The following is a 20,862-nucleotide window of genomic DNA, read 5'->3' as shown; positions in this document are numbered from 1 at the left end:
ACAGGTTTCACAGTATGATCAAATATATGTGAAAGTGTGTTAATTTTAGGTTTATATAAGTTAAAACTTTTTTTTATATTTAAATAAAGCTTTCAATCCCCTTTTATATAAATCTTCTTTAGCCTCTGTAAAGCTTCCACTTGCACTTACATAAATTCCTAAATATTTATAACCCCTAGCCCTTTCAATAGGTACATTATTAACATTAAATATTTTTTCATACAGTTTTCCTGTTTTATTAAATACTACTGATTTAGTTTTCTTTATATTTATTTGGAGCCCCCATTTATCACAGAAGTTATATAGTTTACCAATACACTTCTGTAAACCATCAGCTGTTTCTGACATCAATACTAAGTCATCTGCATACAATAAGCAAGTAAGCTGTAAGGAATTTAAAATAGCAGGTTTACAGGTCTCATCAAATGAGTCAAGAATATCATTTATAAAAATTTTAAATAAAGTGGGACTTAAATTATCCCCTTGTTTGACTCCTATGTTAGATGTAAAGTTTTCAGTCATAGAATATTTGTCTACCTTTACACAAAGTTCAATATTATTATACATATCTTTTAGAGTGTTATAAAATAAATAACTGACTCCAATATTTCTCAGTTTATAAAAAAAGTCCATCATGACTAACAGTGTCAAAGGCTCTTCTTAGGTCAACAAAGCATGTAAAGAATTTTTTATCACCTTGTTGAGTATACATTTCTATAAGAGTTCTCAAAACTAAATGATGATCACTGGTGCGTTTGCCTTTACAGAAACATATAAATATATATATATATATATATATGGAAAAGTATAGGATATACTTTGTTGATAGCAATTCAGTCCTTCAAACCATATATGTCAGCCTTGGCAATAAAAAAAAAAATAAAATTATTCCCCTAAAATGACACTTTTTACCATTTAAACTATTTTGATTTTTTTTGTTCCAAAAATCTCATCCTCTGAAACAGTTGAACAATTTTAAACTAAACAAAATACGAAAAATCGTAAGGTGTTTTGATATTATTTGTATCTGTCAAAGAATATGCCATGGCTGAAATTTAACATAGGGTTTAAATGCAACTAATTGTCAAAAACATCTTTCTTTAAATCTGTAGTACATATAGATATAAAATCTAACAGGAAAAAAATTGCTTCCAAAGTCAAGATCTACTGTATATACATGAAAATTGTCAGATTATTATCAGATTTATAGCCTATCTTGTTTAATGATGATTTTTATAAACTTTTAGTGGTTTTGATTATTACCCTTAAAACATGAACAGATAGAGAGAAACTGAATAAGAGCAAAACTGGTAACAAGCAAATTGAGATCTTCAATTCATTTCATTAGTTGTTAATGTTTTGAATGGATGCTTAGGGGAGAGCATTTTTCTAGGGGATGGCTTGGGAGATTCAGTAAATATTATTTTTTCCTGATTTATGAATTCATCAATACATTATTTGGGATATTTTTGCTAGATGAGCAATCCAGGCTCCTCAGAGCCTTTAGTTATCTTTGCAATCCTTGCATTCATCAATGTTTGTTGCTGTTTCAGCTAGCAAGATGATATAAACAAAGATGTCATTTCAACCACCAAATATTTACGCCAACATAAGTAACGGGAGATCTCCGGTCAACAGTAGTAGTAATAGTCGTATCTCCAACGGATCATCATATGAAATGATTCCTCCAGGTTCTGGCAGTAGAACTCCAGCTGATATGAGCTTTATGAACTTTCCAGTTGGAGCCCCACTATCATTTAGTGAAATCTCTGCAGAACAAGCCCTTGAAAGAGTACAAGAACTGATGAAAGAAAATCAAAGTCTCAGAGGTATACACTGAAATAAGCTGTCATGTTTATGAGATAATATTTAACAATATTGCTGATATTGATCAGATGAACTGAAACATCAATATTCTGTTTGAAATTTTCAGTCAAGAAAATGAAAGTCATATTTTTGATATTTACAATTTATTTGTCTATAGTTTTGTTAAAATGAATTATGCCCAATCATTTATTATAGTTGATGAGAAAAACATTTTGATTATGTAAAATACTTGTTCTTCAGCTTCAAAATTACTTCAAAATTAGTTATTATTTGACAGTTTTTTAATAGTAATGTGTAAATGAACTTGCATTTTACAACATGATCATAATAGCATTTAGCATTGATTTTAAAAGTTTAGTATTTATTAAACAATTCGATAATACATGTAGTTGAAAAACTTGTCTGTTTTTTTGTGTTGATGTTTTCCTAGAGGGTTGGTATATGGGGTCTCATCCTGAGAAATAAAATACCAGATCCCTTATCATTGCCAAAAGCAAGTCTTGAATTCTCACAAAATCAAGTCAATCCATACACCCTAAAAATTCAGTCTACCCCTCTTTTCAGCATTTAATCAGGATTTACTTCAAAATGAAATTCACAATTGCCTTTAACACTATCAGAAGAAAAGAAACTAAATGATTTTGCAGTATGAATTCTCAAAAATGGAAAATTATTTAATATATATCCTTTGTGAATATTTATATCCTGTATTAACTTATTTAAAGTATATAAGTTACTTCATATTTTATGTTTGCAGAATATCTCAAAGAAAACAATGCTGTTATCAATAATAAATACCAGGAAATAGCAGATTGGAAGGAAAGGATAAAGAAATATCATAAACACAACCAAGAAAAGTGTGAAGAGGCCAAAAATGTTATTCTGAATCTTAGATCAGAAAATGAAAATTTTAAGAAACAATTACAGGAAACCAAAAATCAGGCATTTCATAGTCTGGTAAGAGATTAAAGATATCTCATAGATTATCTCTCTGACTTATCTAGTAATTTATATTTAATCAACAAACAATCATTTATTCAAATAAGCTGTATTATCAGTTTGCAATACAGTAATGAAGTAATGAAATAGATTAAATAGATTAATTTTTAAGAATTGATTATTTAAACACAAAATTTTTGATGACAAAATTACAATAAATATAGATTATACTATGACATCAGAAATTGAAGACTGTCTAACATTATGACAATTAAAACAATACAGAATAAAGTATTCTGAAATATTGATAATGCTTTTCAAGGTAATAGAAATTATAAAATCCATTGAGAATTGAGTTCATGATAATCTTTTTTGAAAAAAATGTTATCCATGCACTATGACACAATGACACCTTTGTGACTATTACTCCTCTGAGATCATTTGTCAGAAAGTTTTCATACTTGGTACTTGGGAGATTGTTTGTCACCATACTTTACCATCAGTTTGATTCTTGTTGGGAATTATAGGTCTTTGATCATTTTTGTCTTGCCTGCGACAAAAGTCGCAATATTCGAGATATAGGTATGACTAACCGGCGGCAGCGTAAACTATTTGTATAAAGCTGTATATTTCAGAAGGTAGAAGAAGACCTGGATGCTTCATATCTCGTATGCAGATACCTTATGAAAAAAATTTGAGTTTTTTTTTCATGTGAATTTTTCACTTATTATGAGTAATAGGATAACCATATTTGGTATACGGGTTCCTTGCAACATCTGCATGTCTGTCAGACAGAGTTTAGCTGACCTCAACCTCATTTCATGGATCAGTGATCAAGGTTAAAGTTACTTGATTAGGTCCATTTCTCAAATACTATAAGCAGCAGGTCAACTATATGTGGTGCATGGAATGACTGTAATAGGTACATGTCAGTCGGGCAGGTTTCATCTGACCTTGACCTCATTGTCATGGTTCATTGGTCAATGTTAAGTTTTTGTGTTTTGGTCTGTTTTTCAAGTAATATAGGAAACAGGTCAACTATATTTGGTGTATGGAATGATTGTAAGGTGTATATGTCTGTCTGGCAGGTATCATCTGACCTTGACCTCATTTTCATGGTTCATAGGTCAATGTTAAGTTTTTTTGTGTTTTGGTCTGTTTTTCCATTATCATAAGCAATAGGTCAAATATATTTTGTGTATAAAAATGTTGTAAGATGTATATGTCTTCCTGACAACATTTATCTGACCTGAGTTTCTGTGATGCTTTTAGTGAAACCTTTATCTTTGAGACCTTCAACATAAAATCAATGGTCAGTAAAGCAGGCGAGATATTTCAGCCTGTGCACTCTTTGTTTTACTATTGTAAGACAATGACACATTGGAGATTGTCTATCTTAAGCCTAATGCAACATACTCACACCTTGTGACCGTCTTCCACAGTAACATTGTGGGGAAAATTTGGCTACAGGGTAACATTCATGTTAAGCATACTAAAAATGTGAAATACAGAGAGTTGTGGAAAGCATAGAAGTGCTTAGGTACTATCTGATGGAATAATAACATAACCATAGGATGATAATCACAATTTGCCAGAAGAAGTCAATCAAGTTTTTTGATAGAGAACAAAATGCCATAGTTCAACACTTAATTTAATTATTCAAAAGAAAAAAAAATATTTCTTAAGAAAATATAGGGAACACAGTAAAAACTGATGATTCAATTATTTTAGAGTGAAAAAATAAGCCAACTGGAAAAAGAAAAAAAAGAACTTGAAGAGATTACAAGAAACCAGGCAAAGTTTCAAGATGGGACTGACAATACTGATGCCTTTGTGAAAGTAAGTTTTTATGCCTCCATCGTAGTGGAGGGGGCATTAAGTTTTACCCTTGTCCGTCTGTACGTCCATCCGTCCTTTCGTATGTACGTATGTCCCAAAATTTGTTTCCGTTCTCTAACTTTAGTTTGCCTCTACCAAATGTTATGAAACTTATACACAATGCTTATTACCACAAAAAACAGATGAAGCTTGTATTTTGGTGGCATCACTTTTACCATTCTAGAGTTATGTCCCTTTACAAATGGAAAAATTGCTGAATTTTTCGTTTCCATTCTTCCATTCTCTAACTTTAGTTTGCCTCAACCAAATGTTATGAAACTTATACACAATGCTTATTACCACAAAACACAGATCAAGTTTGAATTTTGATGGCGTCACTTTTACAGTTATAGAGTTATGCCCTTTACAAATGGAAAAATTGCTGAAATATTCGTTTCTGTTCTGTAACTTTAGTTTTCCTCAACTAAATGTTATGAAACTTATGCACAATGCTAATTACCACCAAAAACAGATCCAGTTTGAATTTTAGTGGCGTCACACTTACTGTTCTAGAGTTAAGCCCCATTACAAATGGAAAAATTGCTGAATTTTTCGTGTCTGTTCTCTAACTTTAGTTTGCCTCAACCAAATGTTCTGAAACGTATACACAATGCTTATTTACACAAAACTCAGATCAAGTACAAATTTGGGTAGCGTTACTTTTACAGTTCTTGAGTTATGTTCCTTTATAACGTTATATGCAAGCGGGGGCATCATCTGTGTCCCATTTATTTACAAATATTATTCATTCAAGCCCTTTACTGAAATTTTATAAAGAAAATTTTAAATTATGATTTATTATATGTTATTTTCCCCTTTCAATATAGTATTGGTTAGCTGTTGTAATGAAGATCCAATTCTCTTCAATACAGTTATCCAATACATACAGTATAATTTTAGAATCAAAATCCTGCCTCTTGAAAAGACTTCTGGAAAGTGGGCCATACTGTGTTATCCTCATAAGCAAAGTGTCAGTCTCTAAGTTAAAAAAAGATATTTGTTGAATTAATACTTTAAAATGACACCAAGTCAATTGTTTGATTCGTTGATTAAGATAATTGATAACATACCCATATAAGGGAGATAACTCAGATTGGTGCATTACTGTGGATTCATAATTATTAGTTGGATACCAATATTTGTGGAATTCGTGGGTACAGGGGAACCACGAATTGAAATATTCAAGGAATTACAAATTTTCATAGGAATGTATGCAGACTTAAGCAAAACCACGAAATTAAATATCCATGAAAATGCAAGTTTTCCTCAATCCAGGAAAATTGGTACCCACGAAAATAAATGAATCCACAGTATATTTGCACGCATTACTGTTACGTTTGTTTGCATTTGTTTTACATGTAAACACTGGTATATTATACCTTTTTATTTATTTATCTATTTACATTACTATTCAGTTAGTCCAAGTCCACTGCTCACCAATCTCTCCATTTTGATATTTTCCGAATTACTCCATCAGATACTCCCTTTTCTCTTTATCACTTCTACAAACAACTGCTGGTGTATCAAGCCCTCTTAGTTTGATATATGCTGTGTTTTAAATTTTAAGATAGTGTCAAGAAACCCAAAAATACCAAGATTGTGTAGGCATGGAATGATTCCTAGTCGTGTGTAGTCGTGTGTAGAACACCTGGTTGATTCAACTGTGCAAACTGACCTAACTTATTTACTAAAGTGATCCCCATTCAGTAAAATTAGGAAACAGAATACTATTCACTCTTCAATATTCACAATTAAGTAACATTTATGGCTGCAGCACTTACAGGATTTCATAATCACTTAATATAATTTTTTTTAGAATTCAATATATAGAATATATAATTTAAACTATAGATATGTTCAAAATTAATAACTATCAACATATTTATTATGAATTATCTTTATATTTGCCTGTGTAACCTGTTAAATTGATGTGCACAAATGTTAAAAAAAAAAATAATCCCCAAAACTGATTTTATAAAGGAATGTACAGTTAATTTTTCAATTGTGTATTTTAAAAAAAAAATTGTGTTGATCTTTTAACTTTTGAAGCTGCAATCAGCAAAAAAAACAATTAACAAATTTTATTTCGTGCCATCCAAACTAACTTGATTTTGTAAAACTTTTGATTTAAAGGTTGAAGATGAAAATCTTACACAAGAAAATCAACAACTTACTTCAAGAGTCAACACATTGGAAGTACAAGTCCGTGAATTCCGTGATAGCAATGAACAATTATTCAAAGATCTAGAAAAACTCAAGCAAATGAAAGATAATATTCAGTCTGAAAATTCAGATTTGACAAATCAAAATATTGAGCTTAGCCAAAAACTGCAAAATGTACTGTCTGATTGTAAGGCTGCCAAAGCAGAAAACCGCCATCTGAAACATCAGATGTCACAGAATGACAGTAGTATGCCACAAGGCTACAGCTTATTACAAGGTAAAAAATAGATAATGACTTCGGCACATATTTGATAGAGAATATTCATGTTATGCCATGTATTACTATTTCATTTCCTAGAATGTGTTTAGTACTAGTTGGATCTGAATAATCTGTTTAATAGTTTTCATCTTTATTCATCTTTCAGGTTTCAACAGAAGTTAAACTTTATTTCAGAGCAAATTTTCATAAGAAAAATAAATGTTACATTGCTATAAACTCAGAAAGTATTTGAAGTATTTATTATAAACGTGAATTGCATTGTTGGGTTAAAAATGTGGAAACTAAGGTAAACCTTGTTTTCTATTTTTGCTTTTCAAATATTTTGCTGAATATGAGTATCTGCCCATTACTTTTTTAATATATAAAAAAAAAATCTTATGTATACTATCAATCAAATCTTAATTAATTTTTCTGTCACAAATATATTTTAGAATGCAAAAATCTCTGCATATCTATGCTATTCTCATTCAGGTAATGATAGAGAAAGAGACCATTTACAAAGAGGAAGTGAAGACTCTAAGGATCACAAACAGATATCTCAGCTGCATGAAATGGTAAGCATTTTATCATTAGTAAATAAAGTGGATTAATGTTATAATGGTTTATAAAATGTCAAGTGTATGCAAATGAGAGATCGTCTATACATCAGTGTGTATCTCCTCCACTTGATGTTGTTAACTTTCACCAAACTAGACTTGCTTCATGATAATATCATATCCAATTTATTTCTTTTAGGTAAAAAATCTACAAATAGAAATCCATGAAAAGAACAGAACATTAGATGATTATAGAACACGACAAGAACAACAGGTCTCCCAGTTAACCCAGAAACATCAGATGGAACTAATGGAGAAATTACAGAATGCCAAAGAAGAACAGGTAATAATGTAGCATAGTCCAAAAAATTGGTCTAGTGCAGCTACACAATTCAAAACCATGTTCCTGATTGTTACACAGTACAGTATTACTTCACAGTTATAATTAATGGTCCAGTTTTGTCAAATATTAAAAATCAGTGTTGCAAACTGAGAGTCCAATATTGTTATACAATACAGTATAATTATTCAGTAGTGCTTAATGTAAACTGTAAAAAAAAAGCTTACTTTATTTGATTTGTCCATTAAATTATTTTTTATTTTAGTCCTCAGACATCAGAAGCTTGCAGGCTCAAGTTTTATCTCTGATCAACGAAGTTACAGAATCCCAAAATAAATGTGAAGGCGCTACAGCTACAATAGATCAACGTAATGCAAGGTAAGATAAGGTCAATGATCAAGGTCACAGCAGCAATAGAAAGACTATAAGTCGTGCATAGTTTTGGTATCTGGATTATAACTTTTGAATGTTCAACCTTCACAGAACTTAGTTTGATAATGCTATTTGGAGATAACAAGATCTATATTGATTTTTAGGTTAGTATGTCAAAGGTTAAGTTCACAGTAATTATGAATAGACAGACACACTTGGAAAAGTTTTGTGTTGTAACAATATCTTTTGAGTCATAAATCAGATCTCTATCAAACATTTATGGTGAACAAGACCCAAATTGATTTGAGGTCACTTGGTCAAAGGTCAAAGTTACAGCAGTAATTAGTAGACAGAAATTAGGTCAGTTTTGTTTTCTATCATTTAACATAAATTGTCAGCAGACTTTACAGTCGTCATCCCCATAAAGGAAAAAAGATCAGTAACAGCCACAAAAAATTATTTCTTCTACTAAAGATCCATGAATATCACATCAGGGCTAATGAACCCATTATGCATCAGTAATTTTTTTTAGCTAACATTATAGAATTTTTCTTTTTTTAAGAATCTCTGAACTAGAAATGATAGCAAAGAGAAAACAAGAAGAAGCCAATAAAGCTGTACAAGATTTAACCAATCTTAAGGCTGCATTGTCAAATTATGAGGCTGCATTGAGTAATGAACGAAGGGAACATCAGAATTCAAAGTAAGTTTTATCAATATATTTTAATATTTCATAAACTGACAGCCACATCAACAGTAAAAGATATATATTAGTTAAAAAACAGTTGAAGGGTAAATTTAATAAGACAGCACCTGTACAGATGTTTATATGGCAAATTAATAAGTATGAGCATAGATAAGAAGCATGGTGGTACTTGTCAAAATACTGATAACTTGTACAAAAAAATCTGTTCAAATTATTATGAATGTATTTGTACCAAATTATAATTTGTATACAACATATATATGAACAGGCCACTTGGATTCAAGTAGTACTTTAGTGTCTTTACACAATTTTTTTTCCATCACCTGAAGGAAGTATCATATAAAGCTTTATATGTATAAAATTGATATACCAGTATGTATTGAAAACAATTCTGGGCCTGCTTGGATCCACAATAAAATGCATTTCACACAATTGTGACCCAAGGGTGTAGTATCTTTACTTTGATATTAAGTCATATTTTGAAGGTCAAGGTCATTTCAAATAATATATAGAAATGATGTTTTTGATTAACAAAAGCTGTACACAGGAATATTATACCCAATAAGTAGACAGGTCTTGTTATTTTTGTTTCATCATGGAATATTCATAAAAATTTATGCTAAATATAGGAAACAGATGGCAGAATTGAGGACTTCATTTAATCAGATGGTAGCTGACTACAAGGATCTGTTAACAGACTATGAAAACTACAAGAAAAAGATGCAGGTAGTTAATCATTAAAATTGTAATCTGTTTTGTTACAATTTCTCTTACCCATTAATATGGTAGATCTTAGTTTTTAAAGTAAAAATTTTATAATCATATACATGGGAAAATGGGACAAATTACAGGGCTCTTTTCATATTATTTATAGAAAGTTGGCATTAATTACGCACCTGTAAAAAATCTTCAAGACATTTCACATCCTCTATTTTCTATTTATGACAAAAATATTACCTGTGGTATGAGTAAAAGTTTTTAATATGTAGTTTAGAAAAGTTTATGTTAAAAGCTTACTTGTAGTTTTCATTATGTCATATGAAGGGAATGAGCTCTCTGATCTAAACCAATGACTTTATAATAATGCTAATATATATAATTCTTCATTTAAAGAGAGTTACACTGTTAGCTGTATAACTAATTGTCCCTGATGCCCTCACGAAATACATTGAAATATAACAAAGAATTACAAAATAATCAAACAAACACACACACATAAGAAATATCAAATGACAAATTGTTATGAACTATACAATTTTCAAAATAGGTAAAAATGATGAATTCATATAGTATTGGCATCATTTAAATTATCTCAACATTATTTAAAGTTTAAGTATTAAAGTGTGTAAAAAGTTATTATGCACATAAAATTACACAGATTCTTAATGTTCCAACAAGTAATTTTTAAATGTTTTTTGAATGAACTTGTACTTGGTAGATTTTTTCAGGGATATTGGTAAGTTGTTGCATAAAATGGATCTCGAATATATAAAAGATTTCTTATACAGCTCTGTTTTGGCTTTAAGAACTTACAATTTTTTGTAAGACGTATTCTTCAAACAATATTGGTTTATTTCTGGCATTTCTAAAACAGGGGCTTCATTCATAATGCATTTATGCATCAAACAGATTTATGGTATGAGATTCTCTTCTCTAGTGTTATTCACCTAAGCTGTTTAAACAGTGGTGATAATGCTGAAAGTGGATCAGCATCTGAAATTAGTCTTGCAGCCCTTTTATGCAGTTTTATTATTCTTACTAGCTCATTTTTAGCACAACCACTCCAAATAATACAACAATAATCTATCAGTGGGAGAATATAACCATTATAAAATAATTTTCTTGAATCAATATTTAGAAATTTCTTGATCTTAGAGAGTAAATGAAGTCTAGATGATATTGATGAACATTAGTAATTAACATGGCCTGTCCATGATAGATTAGAGTCAATTCTAACACATTAAAGTTTTTCAGTTGATGATTTTATGTCAATCATCATCTGGTTATTCTAGTATAAATGGTCCAAAGCTGTGGGATGTGAAATCGAATAATACATTGTTTAAGTGCTTTTATATAAGGGAGAAAGTAACAAATGTCTATTTTTCCCCAATGTTATTAGGTATGTCAGGGACTGTACTTAGTTGTACGGATTTGAAAGCATAGGTTGGTCATGCCAACTTTCTACTCTTTAGCTCTGCTGAGTTTTTATTGGTTTTATTGGTTTGCAGATAAAACTCTTAATTTGATAAATTTATGTTAAATTCAGTGAGAAAATCATGAAGAAAATTTAAGCTTCCTTGAATAAACTTGAATTTTTTTAACAACTAGGCCATCATTGTATATTTGTAGCAATCTAGTATTGGTGAATCAGAGAAACAAAAACTGTTAAACAAAATAGGATCATTGACAGCACAAGTTCTAGCTGCAGAGGAGGCTGTCAAGTATAGAGATGAGGAGGTGAAAGAATATAAAGAATCTGTTAAATATAGAGAAGAAGAAGTGAGAAATTTGAAGTCAGAAAATCATAGATTGACAGATGAAGTGAATAGTACTATTCCAGTGCTTAAGGCCCAGGTATAACTTTCACCTTTGCTCCTTTTCAGCTAAATTTTCCTTAAGAATTATGGGAACTATTATTCTCACCTTGCATTCTTGTTATTCAAAGTCATTAAAGGCCATTATTTAGTTATACTGTGACAGGATTGCTTTCCTTGAGTAGTAGATACTAAGCCAGCTGTAAGCGGTTGAGCTAGGGAAGTACTTCTTTATCTCAGTCGGTTAGAGTGCTGATTTGAAACACAGAGGTCCTGGTTTTGACTCGGGTAGGAGACAATGTGATTTTCTAAAAAGAATCATGCTCTCTTGTTACATTTGGTGCCCAAATGATGACTCTTGAGGTAGGGAAGTGTGACGGGATTACTCCCCTTGATCAGTAGATATTTAGCCAGCCGTTATCATTTTTATAATTTGTATTGTTAGATGAAGTTTTCAGGATGAGGTCTGTTCCTAAATATTGATACATGATATGTCAACAATATTTGGTATATGGATTAGTTTCTGTGTGATATATGTCATATGGCCTTGACCTCAATTTCATACTTTAGTGGTCAGGTTAAGTATTTAGAAAAGGTCTGTTCCTCAGTAACTATACATAATAGGTCAACAGCTTTATGGTATGTGGATTGGTTCCAAGGAGGAGTATATGTCTATCTTTGATGCCTGTCATATGATTTTCACCTAAATTCAATACACCACCTCAGTGGTCTCGTGATAGCATGCTTGCTTAGAATGCTGGAGGTACTTGGTTTGAACCCTGGCTTGGTTAAACCAAGACTTTAGAATTGGTATTTGCTGCTTTGCTGCTAAGTACTCAGCATTTACGAGTAAAAGCAAAGATTGGTCGGCTCATTAGGAAGAGTGACAAGTAAATGTTACCTTGTGAACTAGCATGTTAATTAATTTGTAGAGTGCAAAGCAAGAATAGTATACATATCGTATTACCATGTTCTCGTCCTGAATATGCATTTAATTTGCCACTGGACATTAAACAGCTATTCATCATCATCATTATCATCATCAATTTAATGCTCCGTTGATCAGGAAAATGTTTCACAAGAAGGGACAATTTATGATTTGGATTAGATTCTAATACAAGGAGAATATTTCTATTTGACATATGTCATATATCCTTATTCTTATTTTCAGTTGTCATTTCAAGTTTTGGAGTGTATAGCTTAGAAAGTATACATATAAAATTCAAAAATATTTTGCTTGTAAATTGATTGCATGTACATGAACATGTGCACCTGACAGATTTCATTTGACCGATAGAGTTGACCTCATTTTGAAAGTTCATTACCCTTGAAATGAAATCAAGTGTTGCTACAGTTGAAATATTTTATAGTGTCAGATCTTGTTTCAGTTTTCATTAATGCAGGGTTTTTATTGCAATCTTTACCCTGAAAACATACCAAGAGACCATTGATTAAATTTAGATTAAAACCATATGAAATATAATTTTTTTATAGATAAAAAAGAAAATTTAACTGGAAGTTTGCTTAGTTTAAACATATTTAGTTGTTCAAAGGCCAAATGGATCAGGCACAAGTTTTACAATTTAGTAAAGTCTTCTTGACTTCTTCATACATGATAGTATGCTTTATGTAGTACATATAAGGTAAGTCTGGTTGTATCATCTTGCATACAAGCAAGTTGGTTATTGATTAATATTACTTTTTTTGTGCTGAATAGGGTGAAATATGGGAACAAGATTTTCATGCAGAGCGTGAAGCTAGAGAAAAGATGCATACTGAGAAAGAAGCTCTAACCCAGGAGATGAACCAACTCCAAATTCAAAACCAACATTTACTGGATGAATTAGAATCACTTTCTAGAGGACAGTTTGCTGATTTTCAAAAAAGGCATGCCAAACAGCAACCGTATGCAAACCAGATCCGAAGCCAACTTCGTGTTGTTGGACCTAATCAACAAAATATTGTATATCCTTATCAGCAAGCACCAACAGCTGATCGAGGTGGAGGCAATCAGATGGTATATCCACATCCACCACAAGAAGCCAAAAGACAAGAGGTAATGTACAGATATATCACATACAGTTGTTAAAAAAATAGAGAGCACTGTGAAATTTAACACAAGAAGAAGATATTTTGATATTGAAATTAGAAGAAGTCAATAATAAAAAAAGGAGATGTGGTATGATTGCCAATGAGACATCTATCCTCCAGTGACCAAAAGATGAGGATGTAAACAATACTATTTGTATCTGTAAAAGGGGCAGCTTTGATAAGAGCTGTTATTGGCCCCTGAAGATGTAAAAACTAGTAAAATTCTTAAGAGTAAAGTTATGCTTTTTTTTTTTTATTGATTAACGAATATGGTGATAAAGTCTGGTTACATTAGTGCAAATATGTCATTTGTAATGTCAATAACACGTCAGAGTCTACATATTTGACCTAAGACTGCTATTTCCATATAAATTTTGGAAAAATAAAATAATGAGCAACGGCCTTATACAAAAAGTTACTATTTGGGGATTTTTTAATCTGTATTAATTGTTTCAGTAAATAGCATACATATGCCTTAAACATATGTATAAAACAAAATGTAACCTGATCCAATATCAAATTAAATACGGCTGTTTTTGTATAAATGTAAGAATATTTTTTCCTACATGAAGTTATGTATGGTTTCTCTTTTTTCAGAATTCCAATCAAGCTGCAAGTCAGCCAACAGAAGAAGATATACTGAACTGTCCCAAATGTAATCAAGTCTGTCCTGATTTAGACTCACTACAAATCCATGTCTTAGACTGTATTGATAACTAATCTACTATGGTTGTACTTTACATTGTTATATTGTATGCTTAGCCTTCCATTTCAAAATCTAAAAAAAGAACTGAAATTGATCTTATATGTCATCAAGTTGAGCATGATAAAATGGTTGATTTCAATCTCTCTTTATTCCCTATAATTAAATATAACAACTTAATGTTCTCTGTAATGGTATTATCATGCTATTATATATCATTATGCATATCATAACAAATTAGAAAAAGTATCACAAGGAGTTCTTGAAGACATGCTGAGAACCTTGAGGTGACTTTTCTCAAAACATAAAAGATTGTATGACTTCACTTTTCTATTAACTATGTCAGATGTTTTTTGTGAATAGATAGCAAACAAAATATTTGCCTTTTGATGTAGATCACTTTTGAATTTAAGTTGACTAAATGGTCTTCTCTGTTTATTCAAAAACGACTGTATTATATACTGTAAATTCAGAAATTATTGCGATGTTTTTATTATTGCGAAAAATGCGACAGGGTTATAATCGCAATAATTTTAACTCGCATTTTGAATTTTTTTATATGAATTAAACAGGATTGTTCTCAATATCGCAAAAATTAAAATTGCATTTTAGTCTAAAATGACAAAATCACAATAATAAATGCACGCAATAATTTCTGAATTTACTGTATATTATTGTTTGTAAGGTGTCCATTTTTATAAAACTCTTAGTTTTTATACGACCGCAAAAAAATTTTGTGGTCGTATATTGGTATGACGTTGGCGTCGTCGTCGTCGTCGTCGTCGTCGTCCGGCGTCGTCGTCCGAATACATATTGGTTTTCGCACTCTAACTTTAGTTTAAGTGAATGGATCTTTTTGAAATTTGACCATAAGGTTAAATACCACAAAAGGAAGGTTGGGATTGATTTTGGGGGTTATGGTACCAACAGTTAAGGAATTAGGGGCCAAAAAAGGGGCCAAAAATGAGCATTTTCTAGTTTCCAGACAATAACTGTGGAACGGTGTATGGATCTCTCTGAAATTATACTACAAGTTTCCATACCACAAAGGGATGGTTAGGATTTGTTTTGGGGGGTTATGGCTCAAACCGATTAGGAATTAGGGGCAAAAAAGGGGGAAAAACAAGGTTGTCCTGGTTAATGGACAAATACTTTTAGTACAAAACATAATTTAAAGCAGTGTAAGGGAGATAAATCAAATACATCATTGAAATTATCTCCCTTACACTGCTTTTAAATTATGTATAAAGTAATGGTTAATGAACAATAAAGATAATCTAAAACAGTGTAAGGGAGGTAATCCAAATACAACGTTTTGGTTACTTCCCTTACACTGCTTTTAAATTATGTTTAAAGAAATGCATATTTATAAAGGAAGACCAGTAAAAATATCTGCAAATGTTTTCATCTTTTTTTTTTACAAAAAAATCCATATGAAAGATTTGACACTATATTTTTATTAATTCTATTATAAAATAGATTAAGTTAGCACTATGGTAAATTTAAATGGGTAATTATGGTTGCCAACTCCATTGGAAATTTGAATTGAGATTATGACCATATCTTGAGGGAAAGAATTTTTTTGGGGGAAAAAGGGGGGGGGGGGGGGGGATAAAAATTGTGGGGGGCCAATTTTTTCTCATTTCAGATTTCAGAAATTAAAAAGAATTATTCTTCAAATATTTTTTTTTTTTCAAATTTCAAATATTGAAAAATTTCAAGAAGTAATCTTTAATTGCACAGTATGGCGCATTAGATTTGTAAAATCTTTGATCACATTTATTTATTTGTTATGCTGAATCTAACAGTGTATTTAGATTTTTAATTTTGGGTCCAGTTTTCAAATAGGTCTACATTAATGTCCAAAGGGTCCAAAATTAAACTTTGTTTGATTTTAGCAAAAATTGAATATATGACGTTCTTTGATATGCTGAATCTAAACATGTATTTAGATTTTTGATTTTTGGCCCAGTTTTCAAGTTGGTCCAAATTGGGGTCCAAAATTAAACTTTGTTTGATTTCAACAAAAATTGAATATATGGGGTTCTTTGATATGCTGAATCTAACCATGTATTTAGATTTTTTATTTGTGGACCCCGTTATCTAATTGGTTCATATTGAGGTCAAAAGGGTCCAAAATTAAACTTTGTTTGATTTCATCTAAAATTGAATTATTGGGGTTCTTTGATATTCCAAATCTAACCGTGTATTTAGGTTTTTAATTTTGGGTCCTGTTTTTTAAATTGGTCTACATTGAGGTCCAAAGGGTCCAAAATTAAACTTAGTTTGATTTTAACAAAAATTGAATTCTTGGGGTTCTTTGATTTGCTGAATCTAAACATGTGTTTAGATTTTTGATTATGGGCCCAGTTTTCAAGTTGGTCCAAGATAGGGTCCAGTATTTAAACTTTGTTTGATTTCAACAAAAATTGAATATATGGGGTTCTTTGATATGCTGAATCTAACCATGAATTTAGATTTTTTATTTGTGGGCCCCGCTATCAAATTGGTTCATATTGAGGTCAAAAGGGTCCAAAATTAAACTTTGTTTGATTTCATGAAAAATTGAATTATTGGGGTTCTTTGATATTCCAAATCTAACCGTGTATTTAGATTTTTAATTTTAAGTCCCGTTTTTTAAATTGGTCTACATTAAGGTCCAAAGGGTCCAAAATTAAACTTAGTTTGATTTTAGCAAAAATTGAATTCTTGGGGTTCTTTGATATGCTGAATCTAAACATGTGTTTAGATTTTTGATTATGGGCCCAGTTTTCAAGTTTGTCCAAGTTGGGGTCCAAAATTAAACTTTGTTTGATTTTAACAAAAATTGAATATATGGGGTTCTTTGATATGCTGAATCTAACCATGTATTTTGATTTTGGACATTGGACCATAATAGGTAAATTAAAAAAAATCAAGTTCTTAGACCACATTCTTTCTGTGTCAGAAACCTATGCTGTGTCAAATATTTAATAACAATCCAAATTCAGAGCTGTATCAAGCTTGAATGTTGTGTCCATACTTGCCCCAACTGTTCAGGGTTCGACCTCTGCGGTCGTATCAAGCTGCGCCCCAGCGAAGCATTTTATTAATTCTAGTTTTTAGTCTCTTTAATTTTTATTTTTCATTCATATATATGTAAGACTGAACATTTATTCAGTTGTACCAATCTTGGTGAATAACAACTTTACAACAACAACAAAATTAGATAAAAAACAGAATTCCTGTATAGTTATGAAAAATAACCCTGTATAACCTGTTTCTGAGTACAAATCATTTTTCATCAAAAAAAGTTTAATCATGGCCCAATTAAAAAATATCAGAAAAATTTATTATCCTCAATTACAACAGAAAATGGTTCATATTTATTTTAATAATGTTAACATGAAGACCGTACTTTGACCTATAAAGGTTTACTTTTATAAATTTTTACTTGGATGGAGAGTTGTCTCATTGGCACTCATACCACATCTTCTTATATCTAATTGATTGTTAAAAATGATGATTTGTTTGCTTATTTATTTAAATTATGTTTATAATTTCTTATATTTATTTCAGAGAATGTTTTGTTAGTTATAAACATGTATATATTAAACAGTGTTCTCCCTAGTGAAATTTATAGGGTACCTATCAGACAGGAATTGATCTTATGTTTTATTATACATGTACAATATGGCTTTAATACCTCAAAGCTATGAATTTCAGAAACAAGATGCTGTATGAAAATTATCATATTTCCAGAATATTTTTTTCTCCATAGAGAAAACTATATATATATATATACGTATGTGTTTTAAATACAGATGGTCATCCAATTTCAGTATTTACAGTAGGAATTTTCTGTCTTTTTTTTCAACAATAAATGTAAGGCATTGTTCAACCCGATTAACATGTCCATGTTCTACAACTAAAAAAAAGAGTTGAGTAGGTAGAGAGAGAGAGAGCAGTAGCTAAACATTAGGTATACAGTCAGGGTGTTTTGGGAGTGGAAAGTTTCATTTATTTCATATTACAGCACAAGGTGATAAATGATTTCTCTAACTGTGCAGCTGATACAGTTGACTTATTGAGATATATCTTTGGACCTTATAGAAGAATTTGAAAATCCTGTTACTTTGACTTGATTGTAAGTATTGCTGTCCATCTTGTGCATTCAGATAAAAAAAATATAAACCCAATTGCAGTTCTCAACATTTAAGCAGACTTATTAGTTAGTTGAAATAGTTATCATAACACTATACCCAAACTGCAGCAAGTCAGTGGTGTTAGTAGTCTGGATTCTGTTCTGACTGTAATAAAGTCAGAATGACTTACATAATAGAACAGTATATAAGGGGTGAGAAACTTATATTTTCATGTAAAAATAAGTTATTATCTTAAAAACCTATCATAGAATTATTGTCCCCTAGTATTTCCTCACTGCAACTAAGTGTTGATGACATAGAAGTACCGAGCTTCTTTCCCAACCATCCTGTCTTTCACACATTTTCTCATAGATTTTTATGAATTTTATATCAGAGGTTTAAATCAGTAAAGGAGTATGCCCCTAACAATGACTGTGTGTCTGTCCATCCCGTATTGTAGGAGCTCTCACACATACAGTTCTAGTCCGATTATTCAAAGGTTTATATCAATAATGTCTCTGACAAGTTCAAAATCAGCACTGAGCAATTATTTTTACAAGAGTTATATGTCTCTTGGAAATGTAAATTGTTTGGAAATTACATTTTAAAAGCTTCTTGTCTGATTTTTATGAAATTTGTATCAAAATTTTATATCATTATTGTCTTGGACAAGTTCGGAAATTTTTGCTGATTAACTTTTTTTACAGGAATTATGTTCCTTTGAAATGTAATTTATATTGAAAGTTGCATAAGAGTGCCTACATTTCTTGTCATTTTTATGAAATATATATTAAAGGTTTATATCGGCAAGGTCTTTGACAAGTTAAATAAGAGCTGGAAATTTACTTTATAGGGGAGTAATGCCCCTTTAGATAGAAGTTATATGGAAAATTGCATTTTATGTGAACATTTCTTGCAGGATATTTATGAAAAAGTTAAAAATATCCAAAGTCTACAATATAAGCATTTGAAGTAGACTGAATGTTTTTGATCCTGATTATTACAGAGTTTAATTTTTAGTAAAGAAAGAAAATTATTTGTAAAGATTGATAAAAAAACCACAAATAATGATATTATATCAAAGTAATTTTATTACCTCATCTTTTTTCTGACTATATACTTAATAGATTTCTATTAACTCATCACCTGATCAAATTTTACATCAGACCAAACTTAATGAAAGTATTTTTCATTTTGGGCTCTTACTACTAGTATTGCTGCTATTTTCCTGTAGCAGTTAAATAAAAAAATTATCAAATAATCAAATTGATTGAATAATTAAAAACTGCAATTTGATAAAAACAAATTATCTAACTGCAATTGTAGGATGGTATACAATCAAGTCACAGTATTTAATAAGTCAAAGGCAACAAACAGATATAGACTAGCTGTCTAGATGAGGATACAAAAATTTGTGAAAAATAGAGAGATATTAAATGGTACTAAATATTGCATATCATCTTTTTTACACTCATATCATATTATGTCCTCTATAATTTGACTCTTTACCTTATTTAATATCTGTAATGCATTTTAATTTTCCTTTTTTTGGCAATTACAATTATAAAGTTTTTTCTTTCAAGATATTATTTGACTCCCACTCTATAAGTGGGGGCTATATTGCAATCCCCTTGTCTCTCTATCAGCTCTTCTAACAAATATTTTCGTCCAACTTTTTCAGACAGAGCAACTTCATATTTGGTCAGCTGTTCAATCTTGACGAGCTGTAAAGTGTGCATTTTTGGATCTGTCAGACACTTACTTCCTGTTTTCCCATATTTTGATTTTCGAGTGGAGGTATGCTTAGCAGGACAACACATGCATTCTTGTTAAAGTATACTTTGCAATATATATAACTGCAATGTTATTGTTCATTATGTAATGCTTTGATGTGACAATAAAAGTTTTCTTCTTTCTATGTATGATAAATAATTGTCATCTTCCATTGGCATGAAATAAAGATGGCCTTTTCCATGGTTTTGCTTAACTTTGTTATATTAAATTGCATTTTAGTGCTATTTGGCATGATGTTCATCTGCTACCTGACTGATTTACATTGAAACATTCTGATGAACTCAAGTGAAATGTTTACATATGCATGATAAAAATTCTGTGGTATGCTGTTTTTATAATCCAAGACTGAGAATAATGAGTAGCATATATTCCCCCTTCTGTCCATCTGTCCACGAGAAACAAATGATTTACTGATAAAGTTAGTTGGCATTTTCTCTTCTATAAGAACTGTTAATCATAAATTAAAGGTTATATTAAGGTTATTACCACCCAAGAAGATGGCTATTTTGAGGAAATTGAAACTTAAGCATGAAAAAAGTTAAAGAAAAAGGTGAAATTTAAACTTAAAACTCAAT

The 20,862-nt window shown here is 30.7% G+C and overlaps 1 protein-coding gene across 2 annotated transcripts in view; it reads left to right on the top strand.

Annotated features, from left to right (window-relative positions):
- The window catches only part of LOC127709723 (NF-kappa-B essential modulator-like), a 238,806-nt gene extending 224,047 nt beyond the window's left edge, over positions 1-14,759 (top strand). For both annotated transcript variants that reach the window (XM_052215399.1, XM_052215391.1), the window contains exons 2-13: positions 1,554-1,829; positions 2,585-2,784; positions 4,498-4,605; positions 6,778-7,084; positions 7,559-7,641; positions 7,823-7,966; positions 8,229-8,341; positions 8,898-9,038; positions 9,671-9,767; positions 11,391-11,615; positions 13,293-13,631; positions 14,264-14,759. In XM_052215399.1, the coding sequence (XP_052071359.1) occupies positions 1,577-1,829; positions 2,585-2,784; positions 4,498-4,605; positions 6,778-7,084; positions 7,559-7,641; positions 7,823-7,966; positions 8,229-8,341; positions 8,898-9,038; positions 9,671-9,767; positions 11,391-11,615; positions 13,293-13,631; positions 14,264-14,386 (2,133 nt within the window). In that variant the 5' untranslated portion in view covers positions 1,554-1,576 and the 3' untranslated portion in view covers positions 14,387-14,759. The remainder of the gene's footprint in view (positions 1-1,553; positions 1,830-2,584; positions 2,785-4,497; positions 4,606-6,777; positions 7,085-7,558; positions 7,642-7,822; positions 7,967-8,228; positions 8,342-8,897; positions 9,039-9,670; positions 9,768-11,390; positions 11,616-13,292; positions 13,632-14,263) is intronic.
- Positions 14,760-20,862: the final 6,103 nt, after the last annotated feature.

Source organism: Mytilus californianus, unplaced genomic scaffold (assembly GCF_021869535.1).
Source record: "Mytilus californianus isolate M0D057914Y unplaced genomic scaffold, xbMytCali1.0.p SCAF_1, whole genome shotgun sequence".
NCBI lineage: Eukaryota > Metazoa > Mollusca > Bivalvia > Mytilida > Mytilidae > Mytilus > Mytilus californianus.
The sequence above is the reverse complement of the archived record's forward strand: the minus strand, read 5'-3'. Positions and strand labels throughout refer to the sequence as shown.